Here is a 24,228-nt window from a genome sequence, read left to right as displayed (position 1 = left end):
GGTTGGGCACCCAATGAATGCTTGTTGAATAAACCTAAAGATGTAGAAGAAATACAGTGATAATGAAAATTAAAGCTATTAGTATGCAATTCTTATGTATCAGACACTCAGAACAAACATCTAGGCACTATGAGAGAAAATAGGCCACTAAAGCAGGACTACCTGAACTATTGTCTAACGTATCTGCTTTATAAGCAATTGCATAGAAATCCACCTCAGTAATCAATGAAACTCCACTTTGAGCTGGAGTTTCCAGTCTAGAAGTGAAGGAGTAAAACTGCTTGAAAGGGGAAGAGTGGAAGACAGAGGAATTAAAAAAAATCAACACAGACAATATAGACCTTTAACAAATGACTGAGAAAACAGAAAACGTTATTCATTAAGAGAATAAATTATAAAAATTTCTCACCTGCTGCATATGTCTACTGGTTCGTTTCTGAGGCTGATAAATGAGCCAGGTATATAAGACTGGGTCAATATTAACTGCTAGTCCTTGTACACTACAAAGGAGTACGGCACCTAAAAATCAAGATATTAAAATTATTTTAATTCCTCATAAAAATAATAAGCTTTATATCACTTCACACCAAGTAGGATAGCTAACAAAATTAACAGGTGCATACAAAGATGTGGAGGATTCAAGACGTCATATACCGCTGGTTGGAACATAAAATGGTGCAAATACATTCAAAAACACTTTGGCATTTCCTCAGGAAGCAAATATACCGTCACAATATGACCTAACAATTTTATTCCTGCGTATGTACAAAGAGAACTAAAATCATATGTTCACTCAAAAATTTGTAGCTAAATTTCCAAAACAGTAATCATAATAGCCAGAAAGTGGGAATGACACAAATGTCCATGAATTGCTAAATGGATATACAAAATGTCGTATAGCCATATAATGGAAAATTATTTTTGCACAACAAGGAATAAAGTACTGATTCATGCTACACTACCTTGAAAACGTGCTAAGAAGTCAGTCACAGAAAACCACATACTGTAGGATTCTACTTACATGAAATGGCTAAAACAGGCAAAACCATAGAGAAAAAAGGTAATTTGTGTATGCCAGTGCCTGGGAGGAGGAAAGAATGGAAAAGAACTGCTAATAGATATGTGCTTCTTTGGGGAGTGATGAAAATGTTCCAGAATTAGAAAATGGTGATTGTTGCACAACTTTGCAAATATACTAAAAACCATTAAATTATGTACTTTAACATAGTGATTTTTATAGAATATGAATTGTACCTCATTAAAAGTGAATCTGTCTTTCATAAGAAGAAGCTTTATTTATTAGCAAAGAGCAATTTCTATATTGGTCATGAGAACAGAATATTATCTCCCTTTTTGTTTATATCACAAATTTAATTCATGATGTTAAAGGAAGGATTATTATAACCACTCAATAAATCACTGCAAATTACAAAGTTAAACGTTCAGAAGCAAGAGAGAGATCTGCCTAGATGAATCACAGGCTAACATTCTGACATAAAACACAAAGCTGAAGTGTAACAAGTTGCAATTCCATCCTAGTCAAGTATTTTACTAAAATACTCAAGTATTTTAGTCTCTCTGATAAAAAGAAACACAAGGATTTAACTAAAGTATAACATCCCATTCTTATCTGCAGATTATGTGCATCCATAAATACATTTTTGTATTTGCAAATGCATTTTTTGGTAAAATATTATTAGCTCCACTGAAATATATGGAATGTCAAGTAAGGAGTATTTGTCACTTTTGCTCTCAACTACACTCCAGTATCTAGAAAAGTAATTGCCACATGGTAGGGGTAAAGAGTCATAGTACATGATACATGAGTTCTCAACTTAGGTTGTTCTATATTGTTCTATATTCAACTATGAATATTCAACTATATTCTATATTTCTATATTCTATATATTCTATATAAGTTCTATATTCAACTATATGTTCTATGTTCAACTTGTTCTATAATTTTGCAGGTTATCTAAACCACACAGTAACTATTATTACCAAGGTCTATGAAAAGTGAGCCACACAGACACAGAGATAGAATGATGGAGGAGAGCACACAAGAGAAATATCCTTCCTTTTTAAACATTTACACAGGGGCGTCTGAGTGCCTCAGTCAATTGAGCATCCGACTTCGGCTCATGTCATGTCATCACAGTTTGTGGGTTTGAGCCCCATGTCGGGCTCCAGCTCAGAGCCTGGAGTTGCTTCAGATTCTGTGCCTCCCTCTCCTCTGCCCCACCCCCCCACTCACGCTCGCTCTCTCTCTCTTTCTCTCTCTCTCAAAAATAAATAAATGTTAAAAAAAAAAAAAAAAAGCAAATGTTTTTAAAAATTTTTTTTTAAATAAAACTTTTACACAGAATTTTCAAACAAGCAAAAATTGCCAGGTGTTCTCCCAGGGACCCAGAATCAGTGTAGATTCCAAAGCAGCATTCTGAGACCACAGCAATTCCATCCACTTCCATGTACGAATGCATGTGCTGCTGAGCAATAATTTGCTTAAATACACATCAGAAAGGAATGATGATGTGAAACTAAATACAAAATGATTGCAAAAGGGAAGTCATAAATGAAGTCAAATAGAAAATATAATTTAATATATGTATTTTTCCTGTAACACAATGCATAAAAATTGTTTATTAAAACCTTTTCAAGAAATTAACTGTATACATTTCAATAGAGTTTTAAAATTTTAATTCAATAATTCAAGAATATTTAAATTCAAGAATATATCATTCAATCTTAAAAGTTAAAAGACGTTTCTAAATTCCAAATAAAGAAATGAAATTAGTTAGATTTGAATTATATGGACTATTTCCTATCACATAAGCCCACTGTAATTTGTTTTATAATTAAAATCATATAAATATTAAAGACACCACAAATAATATATGCTTAACAATAAAGAAATGTGTTCCACACACAGACACACAGCACTTGCAACAATAAAGAAAAATATGGGATCCAGGAGACAAAAGGATCCAACGCAGGAGAAAAGTGACAGGAATCCCCAAAATGACAACAGTGAAGTAGTAACAGGTACATGGAAAATGTAGTAACAATAAAACACAGTATTAAATACAGGGAAAACAAATGTTATAAAGGAAATGATAACTAGTCAGTATACAATAAAGTGTACCACGAATTATATTTATAGACAGAAGCATGTAAATTCTAAAAAAACCCAGATGCATTAATTAATCAAACTTGATATAACAATATTGAGAGTATGATAGGAGGAGAGAGTGAAAGTTGACCAAATATAATTTTCAACTGTAAGGCATTAATAAATTATACTCTTAAGTAAACAATCAAGAAAGAGCAAGAAAAGTTATGTTATTTAAAAAATATGGATAGGCGCCTGGATGGCTCAGTCAGTTGGGCGTCTGACTTCGGCTCAGGTCATGATCTCACGGTTTGTGAGTTCAAGCCCCGCGTCGGGCTCTGTGCTGACAGCTCAGAGCCTGGAGCCTGCTTCGGATTCTATGTCTCTATGTCTCTATGTCTGTCTCTGTCTCTCTCTGTCTCTCTCTCTCTCTCTCTCTCTGCCCCTCCCCTGCTTGTGCTCTCTCTCAAAAATGAATAAATGTAAAATAAACAAAAATAAAATAAACAAAATAAAATAAAACTAAAATATATGGGAACACCAAAACAATTATTGAAAAGATCTGAGAAGTGTTACCTCTTGAAAAGGGAACATTAAAAAAAAAAAAAAAAAAGCAGTTGCCATGAGGGAGGATATAAATGGGATTCTCAAACTGGGGTCAAGAGAAAAGAGAGGTAGATGATGAGCCTTATATTTTCTTGCTGAAAAATGTCCCTCTAGCCATTAATTAGCCATTAACAGAATCAAGTATTCTGTCTGAAAAGTCTCCAATTCACTGTCATATAACTGCCACAAATTATGATCTGGGAATGGTTTTATTAACAAAAAATCACAACTGACTCTGTGAGACAGAGTCAGAAAAATCAACAAACAACTGATTTAGACTTTCAAGCACTGGAGATATTAGAATATAGAAAAAAAAGCACCTATGTATAAAATGTTTAAAATGCAAAAGTATGGTATCATACAGAGTATCAGGAAAGAACATATTTAAAGAAAAAAATGGAAACTATGAAAGTGACATATTTAATTGTTGATGTAAAAAACTCATTAGGCAGGTTCAACAGCCGATTAGATATAGTTGAAGAGAAAAACAGTGAAGTGGAAGAAGTACCTGAAATCATTAGAATGCATCTGAAAGACCAAAATGAAAGAAGATTATTAAAATGAGGTGACGAGATATGAGGACTTAAGAAGACCAAATATATGTCTAATCAGATTCCATGTGGAGATACTAAAAAGTGGGGAAGAGGCAATATTGTTAAAAAGATGGTACCTGAGAATTTTACAGAATTGATGAAAGATAGTTAAGCCTAAAACCCAAGAAGAAGCCCAAGAAAACCAAAATGTATAATTAAAACAAAATGTAATTTAAGACTACAATCAGGTATCACCTCACGCTTGTCAGAATGACTATAATTAACAACACAAGAAATAACAGGTGTTGGCAAGGATGTGGAGAAAGAGGAATCCTCTTGCACTACTGGTGGAAATGTAAACTGGTGCAGGCACTCTGGAAAACAGTATGGAAGTTCCTCAAAAAGTTAAAAATAGAAGTACCAGGCAACAGGGTGCCTGAGTGGCTCAGTCAGTTAAGAGTCTGACTTCAGCTCAAGTCATTATCTTGCAGTCGGTGAGATGCAGCCCCACATCAGGCTCTGTGCTGACAGCTTGGAGCCTGGAGCCTATTCAGATTCTGCATCTTCTCTCTCTCTGCCCCTCTTCTGCTCACTCTTTCTCTCTCTCTCAAAATTAAATAAACATTAAAAAAATTTTTTTGAATAGAAGTACCCTACAATCCAGCAATTACACTAGGTATTTACCCTAAGAATACAAAAAAACTAATTCGAAGGGATATATGCACCCTGATGCTATCTACAATAGCCAAATTACGGACACAACCCAAGTGTCCATGGACTGATAAATGGATATAGAAGATGTGGTATATACATATATAATGCAATATTACTCAGTCATAAAAGGAATGAAATCTTACCATTTGCAATGACACAGGTGCAGCTAGAGAGCATTATGCTAAGGGAAACACATCAGAGAAAGACAAATACCATATGATTTCACTCACATAAGAAATTTAAGAAGCAAAACAAACAAGCATAGGAAAAAGAGAGACAGAGAGAGAGAGAGAGAGAGAGAGAGACAAACCAAGAAATAGACTCTTAACTATACAGAACAAACTGATGGCCACCAGAGGTGGGTGGGGGATGGGTGATATAGGTGATCAGGAATAAGGAGTGTACTTGTCATGAGCACCAGGTGTTGTATGGAAGTGATGAAACACTAAAGTGTACACCTGAAACCAATATTACACTGTATGTTAGCTGGAAATTAAATAAAAACTTAAACAAATGAAAATAAACACATTTAATTAAGCAGATTGGAAAGAAGGTGCCAACACTGAAGGGAAAAAAAGATTAAAAATATTCCAAACAACAAGAATGATCACCTGGGGAATAAAAACACAAACAAATTGGTGCCCCTAGGAGGCTCAGACAGTTAAGTATCTGATTTTGGCTCAGGTCATGATCTCACGGTTAGTGAGTTCGAACCCCATGTGGGGCTCTGTGCTGACAGCTAAGAGCCTGGAGCCTGCTTCAGATTTGTCTCCCTCTCTTTGCCCCTCCCCAGCTAACTCGTGCTTGCTCGCTCTCTCTCTCTCTTTCCTTCAAAAATACATAGACATTTAAAAAAGTTTTTTTAAACACAAATAAATTGACAACTTCTTAGCAAAAAAATCTATGGTATTCATTATATGATTTTACCTCAAATTTATATATACATAACATGTATTCTTTTCTAGGTAGAAAGTGTTATAAGAATATAAAGGAAGAAAATTTAAAATTACATGTATTTTTTTAAAAAGAATGTATCATGGGGCGCCTGGGTGGCTCAGTCAGTTAAGCATCCGACTACAGCTCAGGTCATGATCTCACAGCTTGTGAGTTCGAGCCCCACATCGGGCTCTGTGCCAACAGCTCGGAGCCTGGAGCTAGCTTTGGATTCTGTGTCTCCCTCTCTCTCTGCTCCTCCTCTGCTCATGCTCTGTCTCTCTCTCCTTCAAAAATAAATAAACATTAAAAGAAGAAGAAGAAGAAGAAGAAGAAGAAGAAGAAAAAGAAAATTTAAAAAAATAAATAAAAAGAATGTATCAGGATAATTTTTCTCTCCCTAATATTATGCATCTGAAGTACAAGGCACAAACTTTTTTTTTTTTAATTATGAAAAGTATACCCCAACGCCCTATATAAAGCGGTTTATAAATTTAATACTACGCCAACTACAAAAGGTAAAAGTAAATTTAAAAACTGCAGACATTCTCCATATTGGGCAAGTTATTTAAAAATCTTTTCCTATGTATTGAAAAGTAAATGTGTTAAGTAAATTTTTTTAAAACTTTCTCAGTAAGTTAGAATTCCTTTTTAATCAAGATTTTAGAGAGAGGAGGAGGAAAACCAATGCAATAAATATTTTCATGTGAAAACAAATCTTGAAAGTTTTATTTTATTATAATGAAGAAGTTAAAAACTATTTCACCAACTAATGTTCATAAAAGTCATGTGATTACATTAAATCAGAGATAACTAAATGACACACAGGCTGGAACTATGGGAATGTTAAATGGATGATAAAAGAGAATAATCTATCAATTTAGTTGAAATTATAGAGATAATGTTCTTTTAAATTTAAAAGGATATTTTCATATTAAACTCAATTTACAAGACAGAGCCTTTAAAAATAACACACAAGTTCTGACATGTAAGTGTGTAGACAACTAGTCTGATACTGAATTTACTTAGAACAGATCCCCCATAAATCATTAAATTTGGCAATATACTACTCTGTTTAATTTTAGCCTGGAAAACAACTAATGAGAAAAGTGTGCTTTATTTCTCTGCTCGTTGCCAAAATGGCTCATTTATCCACATTCCACTCCGGCTTCACAAATTAGTTAAACCAAGCCACCACCATCATTTTCAGTTACATCCTAAGCTGTAGAATGAGAATGAAATAAGAGTGAGAAACCAAAGGTGCACAGCATTTAAATATATATGCTTCTTATCACCTATAGAAACTATGTCAACCAATGAGATGACCCTGCAAAATATCAAGTTCTAAAAGGTAACAAGTACCCTGCATTTTATCTTAAACTAATGAATGAGACAAAAGACATACTCATCTTCACCTAAGTTTCAGTGGCTAAAACTCACTATTTTTCTATTACGCAGCTATAGTAAAGTACAGACTTTTTAGATTTGTGTAGTTCTTAAGAAATTAATAGCTACTCTTATTTTTAAGAATAATTTCAAGAATTTTGGCCTGTAAACAAAGAATCAAAAATATGGGTGGAGAATAAAAAGAAGATAAAGTAATCAGAGGCTAAGAAATGACAGAGCAGGGATGAGCCGCCAACTAGTGGCAAATTTATCCAAGGTAATTGTCAGGTTTAGTATAATGGAATAAGCCTTTTAGGTATGTGCATATGGTAGCTCATGTTACTTAATTAACAATTACCATGTCTTCCCATAGGATTTGGAAAATCACAGGAGAACTCTATCCATCGTAACAATAACAAGCCATGTAACCAACATATCAAAGCTTTTCAACCTTCATCAGACAGCAGAATTTGCAAAGAAACCTAATGAACAAAAATCATAAATGTGAAAGGTCCTTCGTAGGCAGGAAGGAATGAATGGTAGGTTTTATTCTTGGCATAGCAGTAGGAAGAAAAACAAGTTGTTAAGAAAAAAACAAAAGAACTTTCAACAAATGTTTAAACACGAGTATGGGGACTGGCATGACAATTTAGAATCCCTGAGAACTCTAGACACAAGAGGAGTGCCATTTCTTTCCAACACACCTCCACCAAATACCCAGGAGAGTGGCAGGGGACTGGCCTGGAGAAATGAGGAAGACCCTTCTAACACACAGGCATGTGGAGGCTGATGATGTCTGAGCACAAGGAGAAATGAAAGAAATCCCACAGTCATTCTCAACTTTTCAGTGAGCACCAAACAGGGCTATCTGTGACTGGAAGAAAGAAAGAGGGAATAAGACCGATCCCGCGATACAGACAAGTGAACAAGGCATCTTAGGTCTCAGTACAGGCAAGGAGAACTAAGAGAAAATCACAAACCATACTGAAATAAAGATTCCAATGCTATTCTCAAGAACTGTGAAGCCTATGGTGAACTTAATACAAATAAATCAAGAACCAGACCCAGCACAACTGCAGACTAGAAAGCAAAGAACATATAGCATTAAGAATATAGTCAATATTATCTTAGTAATGTTATATGGCAATAGACGGTAACTACACTAAACATGGTAAGCATTGCATAATGTATGCAATTGTTGAATCACTATGTTGTGCACCTGTAACTAATATAACAATGTACGTCAACTAGACTTCAGTAATAAAAATTTAAAAATAAAGTGAAAGAGAGGGAAAAAAAGAAAGCCAAAACTAGATCCAATTCAACTACACCTTTTACATGACAAAAGAAGAGGCATGTTCTTTTATGGGCATAAACGTTTTTCTGTCATACGTACTTTTATTATTCTTTTTACACACGACATTGAACATTCATTAGAAAAATTATGAAAACACATAATTCTTTTTTTTTACCAAAAAAGAAAATAGTTATTAGCATAAGTTCAAAAGGTGCCAAAAATATTGGAATTATCAACAACTTTAAAACAACTCTGATAAATATGTTAAAGAATATAGTGAAAAAGGTAGACAGTGTGCATGAACTAAAGAGAAAGGAGGTGAAAAATTATTTGAATTTTTCAAAACTGATAAACAATACCAACTGACAGATTAAAAAAAAAACTAAGCAAACCTCAAAAAGAATAATTAAAAAGAAAAACAGATCTAGATGCATCACAATCAAACTGCAGGAAATCCAAAACAGAAAAAAATTTAAAATCACTCAGAAAAAAACCCCACAATACATATAAGGGAATCATGATAAGGACAACCCCTCAGAAATAATGGTGATGCAAAAATAATGGAATGGTATCTTTAAAGTGCTAAAACAAGAAAAGACAACCTAGATTGATATATCTGCTGAAAATATGCTTTAAAAATGAAGCCAAAACAAAACAAAAACACTTTGCCTCCCAAAGACTTGAGCTACTGGAAAATATGAGAAGTGCTTTAGAGTGAAAGGAACTTGTACAAGATGGAATTTCAATTATAGAAAAGGAATGAAAAACACCAGAAACACTAAGTATGTTGGTAAACAAAGAGGACCTCTTAAAAAATATGCTATATACATACATATACAGGTATATATGTACATATATATACATACACATACATATATATACACATATATATGTACATATACATATGTATACATATCTTTAAATCTCTTTTAAAACACTTATGACTACTTAAAGTAGGAGTAACAACAATGCTATGGGGGGTCCGAATTGCACAAAGAACTAAAATATATGCCCACAGAGCAGAAAGAACAGGATGGTGGTAACTGGAAGTAAAATAGTGTAACAATACATTTGTCTTATTTTCCAGTTTATTGTAGAGTCCATTACTGTCCTCTAAACTTACCAGTTTTACTGATAAGTCCAATTCATATCATATAAAAATACTTATTAAGCACTTATTTATGTCCATACGTACTTTCTTCTTTCCATCTATCCAAATTTTGTGCATCCTTTGATTCAAATTAGCCTTCACCATTCAGACTTTCTACCACCACTGATTTTACCATTCTTTAGCCAAGTATAACACTGAGAATATAGAGCTCATTTCAGCTAAGGATGGCAGGGTAGATTATGAGTATTTTAGGAAACTGCCTAATGTGTGAAATAGTGACACGTTTTATCGCTTTACAGCATTAAGGAGCCATTGTGTCCCTTGGTCATAAATTCAAAGTGAGTCAACTCATTGTGGTTTCATGTTTTTCTTCAGTCCAATTCAGGCACAGAGAAGGTGTAAGAATTGCATTTCATAAAGACTGTGTGTGTGTGTTTATTTTTCCTACTGTTGTTTTTCATTCTCTCCAGATCAAATGTTAATCAATTTTATCAGACATTAAGTTAATAATTGGTCTCCTTCTATCTGATTCATGTATCTTCTCAATTAGCAAAGAATGCACAAATGAAATTTTCATCTCAAACCGTGTCAGCATTATTACTTTGTGATGTTTCAAAGTTTTCATGTGCAAGACATAAAAGTCTAAAACCATAAAGATAATTATAGACCACTATCACAATGAAAAGCTTAGAACTTCCAAATGATGAACTATAAACAAAATTGAAGGCAAAAATCAAACCACAAGAAAATACTAGAAAAATACATAACACAGATAATATTCATGATACAGGAAAACATCCTAAAATTTCAAAAAAAAAATGCTATACAACCGAACAGAAAAATAGGCCAAAAACATAAATAGACAAATCACAGAATAACTACAAGCAGCCTTCACTAATGCTCAACATCACTAACAGCAAAGAAATGCAAGGTAAAACTCCCCCACAAAATAATTTTCCAATGATAGATTAACAAAACCCTTAGTGAATGAAATTCTATTACAGATAAGGCCATGGAAGGTAAAGCACTTTCATGTATGCTTAAAAAAGAAAAAAAAAGGAAATTGCCACAGGCATTTTGAAGGCCATTTTGCAATTTATTACCCATCAAAATTTTAAATGTACATACTCACTGACCGAGCAATTTCAGCTTTTGGAATCCTACAGTAACACTTGTAAATATTCTTAAAAATACATGCACAGAGATGTTCATTTGTAATAGTCTCTACAATAATAAATATGTAAATGACATCAACATCTACAAAGTATGGTAATTTCTTTAATGGAACACCATTCAGATATTAAATTATGTGCTTACTTATATGTAAGTACACATACATATAATAACAAATAATGGAAAATAGTATAAAGTGAAAAAAGCATTTTGCAAAAAATAGAAAAGGAAGGAAAACTTACAAATTCATTCTATGAGGCCAGCTTACACTGGAAAAACCAGATAAAGACACCACAGAAAAAGAGAACTACAGGCCAATTTCTCTGAAATTTCTCCAAAATCCTCAACAAAACACTAGCAAACTGAATCCAACAATACCTTAAAAAAATCATCCACCACAATCAAATGGGATTTATTCCTGGGGGGCAAAGGTGGTTCAATATTTGCAAAACAATCAATGTAATACATCACATCAATAAAAGACAGGACAAGAACCATATAAGATTATTTCAACAGATGCAGAAAAAGCAAGCAAAAAAGTACAACATTGATTCATGATAAAAACCTTCTTTAGAGGGAACATACTTCAACATAATAAAGGCCGTATATGGAAAACCCACAGCTGACATCATCCTCAATGGGGAAAAACTGAGAGTTTCTCCCCTAAGGTCAGAAACAAAACAAGGATGTCCACTCTCACCGCTTTTTTCTACATAGTACTGGAAGTCATAGCCACAGCAATCAGACAACAAAAAGAAATACAAAGCATCAAAATCAGCAAAGTAGAAGTCAAACTTTCACTACTTACAGATGACATGATACTATGTGTAGAAAACCCAAAAGAGTCCACCATAAAAACTACTAGAACTGATAAATGAATTCAATAAAGTCACAGGATACAAAATCAACATACAGGTATCTGTTGCATTCCCATACTAATAATGAAGCAGCAGAAAGTAAAATTAAGAAAATAATCCCATTTACAATTGCACCAAAAACAATAAACTACCTAGGAATCAACTTAACCAAAGAGGTGAAAGACCTGTACTCTGAAAGCTACACACACCAAACAAGGATGAAACTGAACACAAAGAAATGGAAAGATATTCCATGTTCATGGATTAGGAGAACAAATTTTGTTAAAATGTTCATACTGCCCAAGGCAATCTACACATTTAATGCAATCCCTATAAAAATACCAAAGCATTTTTCACAGAACAAGAATAATCCTGAAATTTGTATGGAACCACAAAAGACCCTGAATAGCCAAAGCAATCTTCAAAGAGAAAAGCAAATCTGGAGGCATCACAATTCCCACTTTCAAGTTATATTACAAAGCTGTAACAATAAAAACAGTATGGTAATGGCACAAAAAGATACCTACACAAAAAGATCAATGGAACAGAATAGAAAATCCAGACATAAACCAAGAACTATATGGTCAAGTTAGTCTTTGACAAAACAGGAAAGAATATCCAATAGGAAAAAAGACAGTCTTTTTAACAAATGGTGTTAGGAAAACTGGAAACCAATATGCAAAAGAATGAAACTGGACCACTTTCTTACACCATACACAAAAATAAATTCAAAATGTAGTCAAAATCTAAATGTGAGACAAGAAACCATCAAAATCCTATAAGCAAGCACAGGCAGTAATTTCTCTGTTCCCGTAGGAACATTTTTCTAGATAGGTCTCCTGAAGCAAGGGAAATAAAAGCAAAAATAAACTATTGGGACTATGTCAAAATAAAAGAAAAAATCACATCAAAGGAAGCAATCAACAAAACTAAAAGGCAACCTTCAGAATGGAGAAGATATTTGCAAATGACATATCTGATAAAGAATTAGTATACAAAACCTATAGAGAACATATCAAGCTCAACACCCTCCAAAAAATAATAACTCAGTTAAAAAATAGGCAACAGACATGAACAGACATTTCTCCAAAGACGACTTTCTGATGGCGAACAGACACATAAAAAGATGTCCATTATCACTTATCATCAGGGAAATGCAAATCAAGGCTACAATGAGATATCACCTCACACCTGTCAGAATGGGTAAGACCAATAACACAAGTAACAACAGCTATTGGCAAAGATGTAGAGTGAAAGGAACCCTCATGCGCTGTTGGTGGAAATGCAAACTGTTGCAGTCATTCTGGAAAATAGTATGGAGGTTCCTCGAGTGGTCAAAAATAGAACCACCCTACAATCCAGCAACTGTACTACTACTTACCCAAAGAATACAAAACCACTAATTCAAAGGGATACATGTATCCCAATGTTTATAGAAGCATTATTTACAACAGCCAAGATATGCAAACAGCCCAAGCTTCCATCAGTTGATGAATGGAAAAAGATGCATGCATGCATCACACACACATGTGCACGTGTGCGTGCGCACACACGCGCACACACACACACACACACACACACACACACACACACACAACGGAATATTACGGAGCCATAAAAAAGAATGAAATATTGCTGTTTGCAATGATACAGATGGAGCTAGACTGTATAATGCTGAAGTGAAATAAGTGAGCCAGAGAAAAACAAATACCATATGATTTCATTCACATGTGGAATTTAGGAAACAAAACGAAGGTACAAAGGGCAAAAGGGAGAGCCAAACCAAGAAACAGACTCTTAACTATAAAAGACAAACTGATGGTTACCAGAGGGGAAGTGGGTGGGGGAAATAAGTGATGGGGATTAAGGAGCTCACTTGTTGTGATGAGCACCAAGTGATTAAAATAAAAGCTTAAAAAATAAAATAGGGGGACTAGACGACTCAGTCAGTTAAGCATCCAACTCTCGATTTTGGCTCAGGTCATGATCTCATGGTTCGTGAGATCAAACTCTGTGCTGACAGCCTGGAGCCTGTTAGGGATTCTTTCCCTCCCTCTTTCTCTGCTCCTCCCCGGCTCACAAGAACACACACTCTCTCTCTCACTGTCTCTCTCAAAATAAATAAATAACCATTTTTTAAAAATAAAGTGAAAAAACAGGTATACTGCACAGAAATTTCAGGTATTAAACATATGTATATGTATGATTAAACAAAATATATAATAGACATGCTTACTGAAACATAAAATAGTAGTATGTCTGAATGTATGGGGGACAATACACAAGTAGTATACTCTGGAAAAGACAGGCAATTCTAGGAACCATGCTGTATACAAATCAAGGTAGAAGAAACATATCACTTCACGATTTAGTAATAATTATTTATATTCTAAAACCAAGAAACTACACCAGCATTATTCCTGATCATTTTTGAATTTCAATGAAAGCTTTGGTTCATATAAGAAACAGAAGCCTAATTTGATTCACCACAAGTAAAAAACCATTTAGAAAATTACCAGATGTCATAAAAGTCTCTTATTTATCCACAATTTGTCAATATTCTTTATTCAGGATTTTCATTATTCAAAATCTCCATCACAGTGATCCCACACCAATCATTTTGAACAAATCTACAATCCTATAACAATAACTTTTCAAACCAATTCTTCACTTTAAACTGTCTTAGAAGACAATATAATCAAACTATACATTATAAACCAAGATTTAACTATAAAACTTCTCAATTCACTTATTACCTCAATAAAGTATTTTCTGCTGTCCAATATTATGATAGTTTTATCAATTCAAGTATTTCTTCATCTCTTTTATAAATGGATGCAAACCTCCATCATATATCTTAATTGTATTAGCGTGCAGTAAATAACTTGAGGCTATGAGCCTTGTAAAGACAGTATAAACAAGGCAAAAGACATGAATAGACACTCCTCTAAAGAAGACATCCAGATGGCCAACAGGCACATGAAAAGATGTTCAATGCCACTCATCATCAGGGAAATATAGTCAGAGTGGCTAAAATGAACAAATCAGGAAACTACAGATGCTGGAGAGGATGTGGAGAAACGGGAACCCTCTTGCACTGTTGGTGGGAATGCAAATTGGTGCAGCTGCTCTGGAAAACAGTGTGGAGGTTCCTCAAAAAATTAAAAATACATCTACCCTATGACCCAGCAATAGCACTGCTAGGAATTTACCCAAGGGATACAGGAGTGCTGATGCATAGGGGCACTTGTACCCCAATGTTTATAGCAGCACTTTCAACAATAGCCAAATTATGGAAAGAGCCCTAATGTCCATCAACTGATGAATGGATAAAGAAGTTTTGGTTTATATATACAATGGAATACTACTTGGCAATGAGAAAGAATTAAATATGGCCCTTTGTAGCAACGTGGATGGAACTGGAGAGTATTATGCTAAGTGAAATAAGTCATACAGAGAAAGACAGATAACCATATGTTTTTACTCTTATGTGGATCTTCAAAACTTAACAGAAGACCATGGGGGAGGGGAAGGGGGAAAAAAAAGTTACAGAGAGGGAGGGAGGCAAACCATAAGAGACTCCTAAAAACTGAGAATAAACTGAGGGTTGATGGGGGGCGGGAGGGAGGAGAAAGGGAGTGATGGGCATTGAGGAGGGCACCTATTGGGATGAGCACTGGGTGTTGTATGGATACCAATTTGACAATAAATTTCATATTAATAAAAAAAGACAGTATAAACAACATGATACAATTATCTTTTTAATTAATGATGCATAAAATATGAATTGATGTATAATAACTTGGAATAAAAGAGTATTAGTTTGGTTTCATAATTTAAAGCCAATACAGGTCATCTCTGATCATGCTTAATTCTAAATGCTGAATATATATTATACTGATTTAGCATTTTAATTTTGCTGATTATATAGTTATCGATATCTGGCTTAAATGTTAAACACACAGAATGAAGGACCATATTCTTGTATTTTTTGGTATAGATTCTAGCAAGAAGCTTAATAAATGTTTGTTGTTATAATGATTCTTAAAACAAATTGGAAGAAGAATCTTGAGTCATCCACATTAGATGGCGTCTGTCATTTTTAAATCCCATGTACTAGTAAAGGTTGGAAAGAACTCTTGAAATCATGATAGTACTCAACAGACTATCTATGAAAACAAAATGTACATTTTGATTTAATTATCAAATCCACAAATACTAAAATTTTTATTAATAATAAATCTTAACTTAGAAATTAAAAGCAATGCTTTATTGATCAAGACCAGATAAGCATGTATTTTCTGGTACTTAACAACATTACTTCTCATTTCATCTAAAATCTCATCACATAAATCACACAATAAATTTCTAGTTGTTCTAAGTCCAAGATATGCCCTCCATTCCAGCAGTCATCCTTTTCCAGCCAAGCTATTTTTCCAATTCCTCAAAAACTCAAGCTGCTTTTTAAATACAAGAACCTTGGGATCACCAAGTCCCAACAATAAACCAAAACATTTTTAGTAAATTATTTTCCTGTATATATCAAAACCAACCAAATAAAAACTCCCAATATTTGTTTTCACAAAGTAACCTGAGACTAAAATGATTGTTCCCCTAATGTGGCTTGTTTTGGTGTGTGAGGCAGAGACCTGATGGCTGAGGCAAAAAAATAAATAAATCTACATGTTTAACTTAGCCTACTTACTATTTTCCAAAAAATACTTCTAGAGCACTTGATGGTTATTTAGAATCTTATTCTACTTACATCACACATAACACCATAAAGAACAGCAAGTCTCTGAAACATGCCAATACTTTATTCTACCTGACCATAATTCCAGTTTTTACATCTGTAACACAGGCATAAAACACTTTTAAGATACATGTAAATTTAAAGAGCAGGGAACAGTAAGCCTTATACAGAGTTCTTAAGGTTACAAACCTTACCTAGTTGTGAGGATTAGTAACAAAATTAGGGTTCTGGTTTCTGAACAGCATTCCAGTATTAAATCAAATCTATCCCTGCAACTATTATTAATGAATTACTGCTATAGCTATTAAAACCAATCACAATTTGGGGCGCCTGGGTGGCTCAGTCGGTTAAGCATCCGACTTCAGCTCAGGTCACGATCTCATGGTCCGTGAGTTCGAGCCCCGCGTCGGGCTCTGGGCTGATGGCTCAGAGCCTGGAGCCTGCTTCCGATTCTGTGTCTCCCTCTCTCTCTGCCCTCCCCCGTTCATGCTCTGTCTCTCTCTGTCTCAAAAATAAGTAAACGTTAAAAAAAAAAAAATCACAATTATAAAGCACATTAATTTCAGGCTACCTTATTATTTGGAAACACAAGAAATGAGCAAAAATTGGTCAAATAAATTTAATTCAAAAACTCCTAGACATACAATAAAAGGTTAAATCCAAATAGTAGCAAGAATATGGTATAATTGATAGTTCAGGCTTCAGTCGACAAATTAGGATATATTTCTGTAAAATTTTTTAAATAAAGTATTTTGGAACACAGCCATGCCCATTTATTTACATATTGTCTTTGGCTGCTTTGTACTAAAACAGGAGAACTAAGTAGCTCCTAGAGACGTTACATGGCCTACAAGCCTAAAACATGTGCTATCTGGCCCCTTAAGAAAAAGTTTCCCAACCCCTGATAACATATTGTTGGTAGTAGTTTATAGTTTTGCATATGAATTTAGTAATAAAAACTTAATACCTTTTAACTAAGAAATTCCATTTCTAGAAATCTATGCTAAGGAAATACAAAAATTGGTTAATATTGAGAATTTCATATATGTTTATAATAGAAAATATTTGAAACAATCTAAATCTCCAAAAATAATGAATGGTAAAGCAAAGTGTGATGTATTCAAGTGACAAAATAGTACACAGCATTAATCTTTAAAATAATAGTTACAAACCCTGTGATAATGGAAACATTCTTATAGCATATAGAAATTTTAAAGGCAATTCAATAAAAGGTAAAATAAATTGGGATAAAACTAGAAGAATATATGTAAAAATATTTAAATGGCTTGTGGCTGGGTGATGGGTCAATTTTTCTTGTGCTTTCTAGATTTCTTTTAACCTTCCATTCCACTTTGTGAAGATTTATTATTTTTAAAACAACTTAAAATCATATCTAAAAAGCTACAGATTTCAAGTGTTTAGGTGATAAAGCAGATTTTGTTATTTCTCTGCAGAAAACTGCCTTCCCAACCCCCTCTGCATTAAACATAAACAACAACAAGCCACGTCTAATCTCTCACCTCTGCAATCTCATCTCTGGCACTGTCCCCATGGTGAGTATATGCCAGGTGCTCTTGAACAAAACACATTGTTTACAGTCCCTCAGTCACCTTTCTGTTAACACTATGGAGGCCTCTCCAAGAACAACCTATCAAATTAGGTTTTTCCAGGCTATTATTCATCACAGTTTCACTGTTTCTTACTATTTAACATTTATGACCATGTAAGTTTTTGTTTACTCATTATCTGCCTTCTCAGATGGAATGTAATCTCATGAGATCAGAGACCATCTCTACTGTTCACATAAATCCAATGCCAAGCACAATGTCTGGCACATAGAAAACACTGAATTTAATGAATGAATATACAGCATATTATCACATTTATCTTTAATCTTTCAGGCACTTATTATAAAATATAACTTAACTTCGCCCAGAAGCAAATATTTGAAAATATACTTCAAACTATACTCCAAATACTATTTAATGTAAGACACAGTTGGATTACTGATAACAAACAGATCTGTTTTCTGGCCTGGTTCCAATATTCCAATGTGGCACGATTTTTGTGATTATATAAATCATATAAGATAGTTGGAGATATTTTATAGTCAACAGAGTAGAAAGAAAAAAATTTTAATCAGTATTAACATTTTGGTGTAGGTGAGACATCTAATATTTGAGGATTTAAACCCCAGCTGTTTCAAGATGTCTACACTGTAGTCCCATAAAGCTGGTAGCCAAGAAAAAGTAAAGCCTCTAAAATCATAACTGGCATCACATTCTATATATATATTTTCTAATATGTTATGTCTTTTCCTATGTCCATTTTAATAGATAGCTATTATATTTTAATCTCTACCACCTTAGATAACTTCTAATTCTCCACGTGAGCCCAAACTGACTTTTATTCTAGCAGTTCCAGTGGTGACCAGCCCTACATGGATTCTTACCAACTCCATACAAGGTAAACTGACAGAATCTAGACTTGTGCCCAACCCTTACCTCTAGACTACCTCTCCCGTCACCCTGGCTGACATCTAAGATTTGGAATGTGGTACCTCCTCACTCCATGCCCACAAATACATGCACCAGCTGGGAGAGCAACAAAGATAGTACCCTGAGGAGTAGAACATTTATCAGTGGAATATGGCAGCCTGGAAAAAGTCTTTTCCAGAAAGAACTGTCCTGGAAAGTAGTATAGACAACTAATTCCCATGTAGTTCTCCCTCCTTTCCTGATTTATAACCTTAATCCAGGGACTATGATCCCCAATAATAGAAGCACATTAGCCTTTCTCTAAGGCTTTGCTTTTTGAGGAATTCAAGACACTATTCTTTTTGTTGTTTCTGCCAAAAGTTCTCCTGGGGGAATCACATGCTCTCCTCTGAAATCACATATATTTTAGGGAGATTATCATTCAAGGTGTTGTATATTTCCCTGCCTGAAGAATATGCATGTGACTGAAACCAGGTATCTTAAGCTGATCTTAATTTGCCTATTTAAATCAATGACTATATAATTTTACTACGTGTATATAATTTAACATAACCCCCTCTCGCCAACCCTCCCTCCCTTTCTTCCATTCTTTAGCTACCATTTACAGAGCTAATATGTACAACAGATTGTGCAAGGTTCTCAAAGTGCAAAGATAAGTAGAAAAAAACAGCATTCTCAAGATGTCCAGTAGTCTTGTGAAGATGGGGTGGGAAAGGAGGAGAATAATAAACAATTACAAAAGGGTGGTAAATTAACAGTTTTAGAACTGTGTGAAAAATAAGAATACATGCTTCAGAATAAGAGGAAATGCTACACAGGACAAGTGATTTATGAGTAGAGTTCTAAAGAAGTAGGATTCTGCCAACTGGACAATAAGCAAAAAAGGACATTTGGGGAACAGAGATGAACTTGTTAAAAACATGGATTAAAAATATTTAAGAACATCCAAGTAGCTTTAAAAAGCTGGAACTAAGGAAACGTAGAACATATGAGCAGGTCATGAAAGCCCATTTAAGGAGATCATGTTTTAATTCTGAGGGTGTTAAGTAACACTGCCTACTTTCAAAGCTGGAGGAAAAGAAATCTCAAATGTGCATTTCAGAAACATCAAAATGAATGGAGCATGGACTATGAGGGGTCAGAGGCAAAATGGGCAAACAATATTATTTGCAAACTACTTTTACAATTAATCACAAATTCAGGACAGAAGCCACAAAGGCATAACCTGAGACAGTAAAAGTCAAATACAAATACCTTATTTGAGAGGTAAAATAGTATGTTATAACTAAACAGATATAAGTTATTGATAAGAATTACCAGAGTCAAAGAATAGTCGTATAATTATTGATGAAATGGACTAAAATAAGAAATGGGCTTGAAGGAAAGGATGAAGACAGCAATTGGGAAGTAGGAAACATGGGATGTCTATGGGACACCAAAGTAAAGATATTTATTAGTAGTCAAAATATAGAGGCTAGTATGTTTTTGTGGACTCCTGGGGCTAGAACTATAATTGAGTTATAGTAAAGGAAGGAGCTTATATTAATCAAATTATACCCATAATGTAAAATAAAAACAGACATGAATTTCAGTATGATACAATATGACAATGACAGTAATACGTGCACATATAAATATAGCTAAAACTATGGCCAGAGAAAGAATAACTTAGAGACAATGTTCATCAAGGAAATGAGATGGTTATGAACAGAACATCAAAAGAAGGAGAAATATAAAAAAAGAAATTAAAGAATGGTCAGAAGGATAGAATCAGGACACAAAACGATCAAGATTTCTTTTTTTCCAGTACTTTCAAGAGAATGGCCCAAAGCACCAAATACTGATCAAATCAAGCTTTTAAAATCATTTGGTTTTATGTATATAACAACAGTCTTCTTACTAAGGTTTTATTTCTGTCAGTTCTCTTTCTTCTAAATTTGTTTCACTGCTCTCAGGTAAACTGTTATGAACAGTGGCAAATGCCAACACTAAGGTTCGGGAGTATAACCTTCTCACTTGAGAACATAATGGTAGTTTCTCTTTCCCAGTAATTTCAATACAAGTCTTATATATAAATCTCCTTAGACTGGGTTGGTTCTTATGATCATAACCACACCAATCATGTCAAATCAGAAACAACATAGGTGTTTGAAGTACCTAGTCCTGTGAAATCAATCCCACTTGAGTCATAGCTTAGAGCTATTATCAGATAAGAGGAAAACGGAAGCTGAACAGGCCAAAACAAATGTCATACTTCACACCTAGGAGTCAGTCACTGGTCATGATATTATGAGTTTCTAAATATGATCAAATTTTAGCTTAATATAATTTCAAGTTTCAGTGTTGCAAGAATAGTACAAGAAACTCCACAATATATTTCAACCAAATTTACCAACTGTCTGAATTTGTATCCAATTTCTTTACACTTACAGACATAGGTGTGTGTGTGTGTGCGCATGTGCACACGCGTGCACGTGTGTACACACACGCACAGAATCTTTTACTGATCTGTTTCAGAGTACAATGAATGTATGTTGCCCATTTACCTCTGAATAGGTTGGTGTGTATTACTAATAATAAGGACATGCTCTTACATAAATGTAGTTTTGAACAAATGTGAGTTTTATGTCTTTCCTAATATTCAAAGCTCCTTAATTAAAAAAAAAAGTTTGTCTCACAAAGTCTCTTAATATTTGTGGAAAGAAAAGATATTTCCATTACAAATAAAAAGAAAATGCAACATCACTAAAACGAAGTAAGTATTCCTCGGTCCATTTCTTTTAAAACATGTGATTTTCATTATTGAGAATTTTTTAGCTCTTGCCAGTAGTCTTAGAAGAGATTCAAATTTCATTTAGAAAGTTCTCCACTCCCAGGTGAATCATAATCAATGTTCACAACCCCGGACATAGTAAACCAATTGATTACACATCTATCCTCCCAACTCCCCAGAGTCTGCCAAGTCCAGCCAGTAGTAGAGTGCCAAAGCACAAATGTTTAACATCCCAGATGCTGATGGTACATGGAAAGATGACATGAATTCTTCACAGGGATCTTAGCAGAGTTCATATGAATTTGGCACACTCTGAGCCTCATTTTCTCCAGTTTAAAGATGAAAGAGATCCATGTCAAGCCAAGATAGAGTAACAAGTCCAGATTTACCCTCCTATGTGAAACAACAAAAATACTGAGAAAATATACACGAAACAAAGGTATGCAAGACAATGGAAATCAGGCACAAAGGACTGTGACCCTGACATATGAAAAACAAATGAGGTTAGCCCTACAACTTCCTTGAGACAACTTCCAGGATATGGTGCAGAGAGAGGAACCAAATAAAGCCCAGCACTCTTCCCAGTTAGAGGAGACAGAGCTGAGAGAACAGGAAGATCAGAGTGGTTCCAGTTCTCAAGAGAGTACTATAGGGGAGAGAGCTGCACAGGGAGAGGATTCCATAGATCTTCAGAGGGTCTCCTTCAACAGAGAAGAAAGGGAAATGGGCATACAAATGGCCAATAAACACATGAAAAGTTATTCAACATCATTAATCATGGGAAATGCAAATCAAAACCACAAATAAGTACCACTTCATACCCACTAGAATGGCCATAATAAAAAAAAAAAAAAAGAAAGAAAAACAGGAAATAACAAAAGTTGGCAAGGATGTAGAAAAATAGAAACCCTAGTACATTGCTGGTGGAAATACAAAATGGTTCAGCTGTTTCGGCAACAATTAGGAGGTTCCTCAAAAAGTTAAACATAGACCCAGGAATTCCACTCCTAAGTTTATTCCAAAAATAATTGAAAACATGTGCTCCAATATATGTATATACATATTACGTACGTATATAGTGTATATGCATGCACACATTCATCTCAGCACTATTCACAATTGCCAGATGGTGGAAACAATTCAAATGTCCATAATGAATGAATAGATAAACATATTATGGCATATACAAACAAAGGAATATTATTTGGTCACAAAAAAAGAATGAAGTACTACTTTATGCTACAATATGGATTAACCTTGAAACCAGTAAGCTAAGTAAAAGAAACCAGGCCAAAAAGATCATACATTTTGAATGGGAAATGAAGAGAAACCACACAATATTGCTAAGAAGCACTCAGAGAAATAAAAATGAAACCAAGAAAAGAAGCAAATGGAAGAAAGTATTTCAAAAGACAGCGACTAACTTTGTTAAATACTGCTGTCACGTTAGATAAAATGAAAACTCTGAACTGCCAAGTGAAACCTAACAGATCACTAGTAACTTGGAAGAGCAGTTTTAATGGAATGGAGGGAGCAAAAGGCTAAATGGAGTAAATTCAGAAACAGGAGAAGAAATGGAGACAGTGGGGATAGACAATTTTTTGGAGAAGTTTTACTGCTAAGATGGCAAAAAACAAATGCAGTGGTAGCTGGTAAGGGATGAGATTCAAAGAAATTTGTGTTTCACTTTTTTTTGAGATGGGAGGAAAAAAACCTAGCATACTTCTACAGTAGAGAGAATGATCCAGCAGAAAGGGAAAACTGAATGATACAACTGAATGAGTACAGATTTGCTGGAGTGAGATCCTTGGGTAGGGAGAAGTGGTGGGATAGTGAACAAGCTTTACATGAGAGCACATATATTTCTTTTACAGTAACAAGAAGGAAGAGTACAGAGTACTAATTATAGATACTAAAGGAAAATAAACCTGGTTGTGTGAAGGCCTGAGAGTCTCTGCTCATAGCTACACTCTTTTCAGAAAGTAGGAAGCAAAGTTATCATCCATAAAATGGGTTCAAAGAGGCAAAGAGTTGGGGGTGAGGAGAGGGTTTGGAGAGTGAGAAACAATGGTTTAAGGTAAGTGCTTCTCACATATTAGCAAGCATAAGAATTACCTGGAAAATTTCATCAAAATGCATATTGTGATTCTACAGATCTATGCTCTGCTCCAAAGTAACCACTTCCAATAGCAAGCTTTGGAGTGCACAGGGTAAGTGAACTAGGGAGAGAGGGAAGATTGCCAAGAAGCACTAAGAACCTGCTTTTAGGAGGTTCTTAAAATTACAATGAAGTTAGTCAACATGACTATGTATTTTTCTAATGTCAAAAAGACTTTCTGGCACAATAATGATCTCACCTTAAACAGCTGTTGTCCTTACCACTGTATCTGAATACAAAAAAAGGTAATCAAACTGGGGTTCATATGATCTTGCAAGTTGCAAAATAAAAGTAACAGCACTTTGACTAATTTCGCATTAAGGAAAT

The 24,228-nt window shown here is 34.4% G+C and overlaps 1 protein-coding gene across 9 annotated transcripts in view; it reads right to left on the bottom strand.

Moving 5' to 3' along the window:
- The window catches only part of VPS13B (vacuolar protein sorting 13 homolog B), an 801,572-nt gene that overhangs the window by 469,484 nt on the left and 307,860 nt on the right, over positions 1–24,228 (bottom strand). For all 9 annotated transcript variants that reach the window (XR_002085466.2, XM_019468015.2, XM_019468016.2 and 6 more), the window contains one exon: positions 410–519. Coding sequence is in view for 8 of the 9 variants with exons in the window: in XM_019468015.2 (XP_019323560.2) it covers positions 410–519 (110 nt within the window). In the remaining variant the exon portion in view is untranslated. The remainder of the gene's footprint in view (positions 1–409; positions 520–24,228) is intronic.

Source organism: Panthera pardus, unplaced genomic scaffold, assembly GCF_024362965.1.
Source record: "Panthera pardus isolate Hobbes unplaced genomic scaffold, ASM2436296v1 HiC_scaffold_7, whole genome shotgun sequence".
Taxonomy (NCBI): Eukaryota; Metazoa; Chordata; class Mammalia; order Carnivora; family Felidae; genus Panthera; species Panthera pardus.
This window is presented reverse-complemented; position numbering and strand designations above follow the sequence as displayed.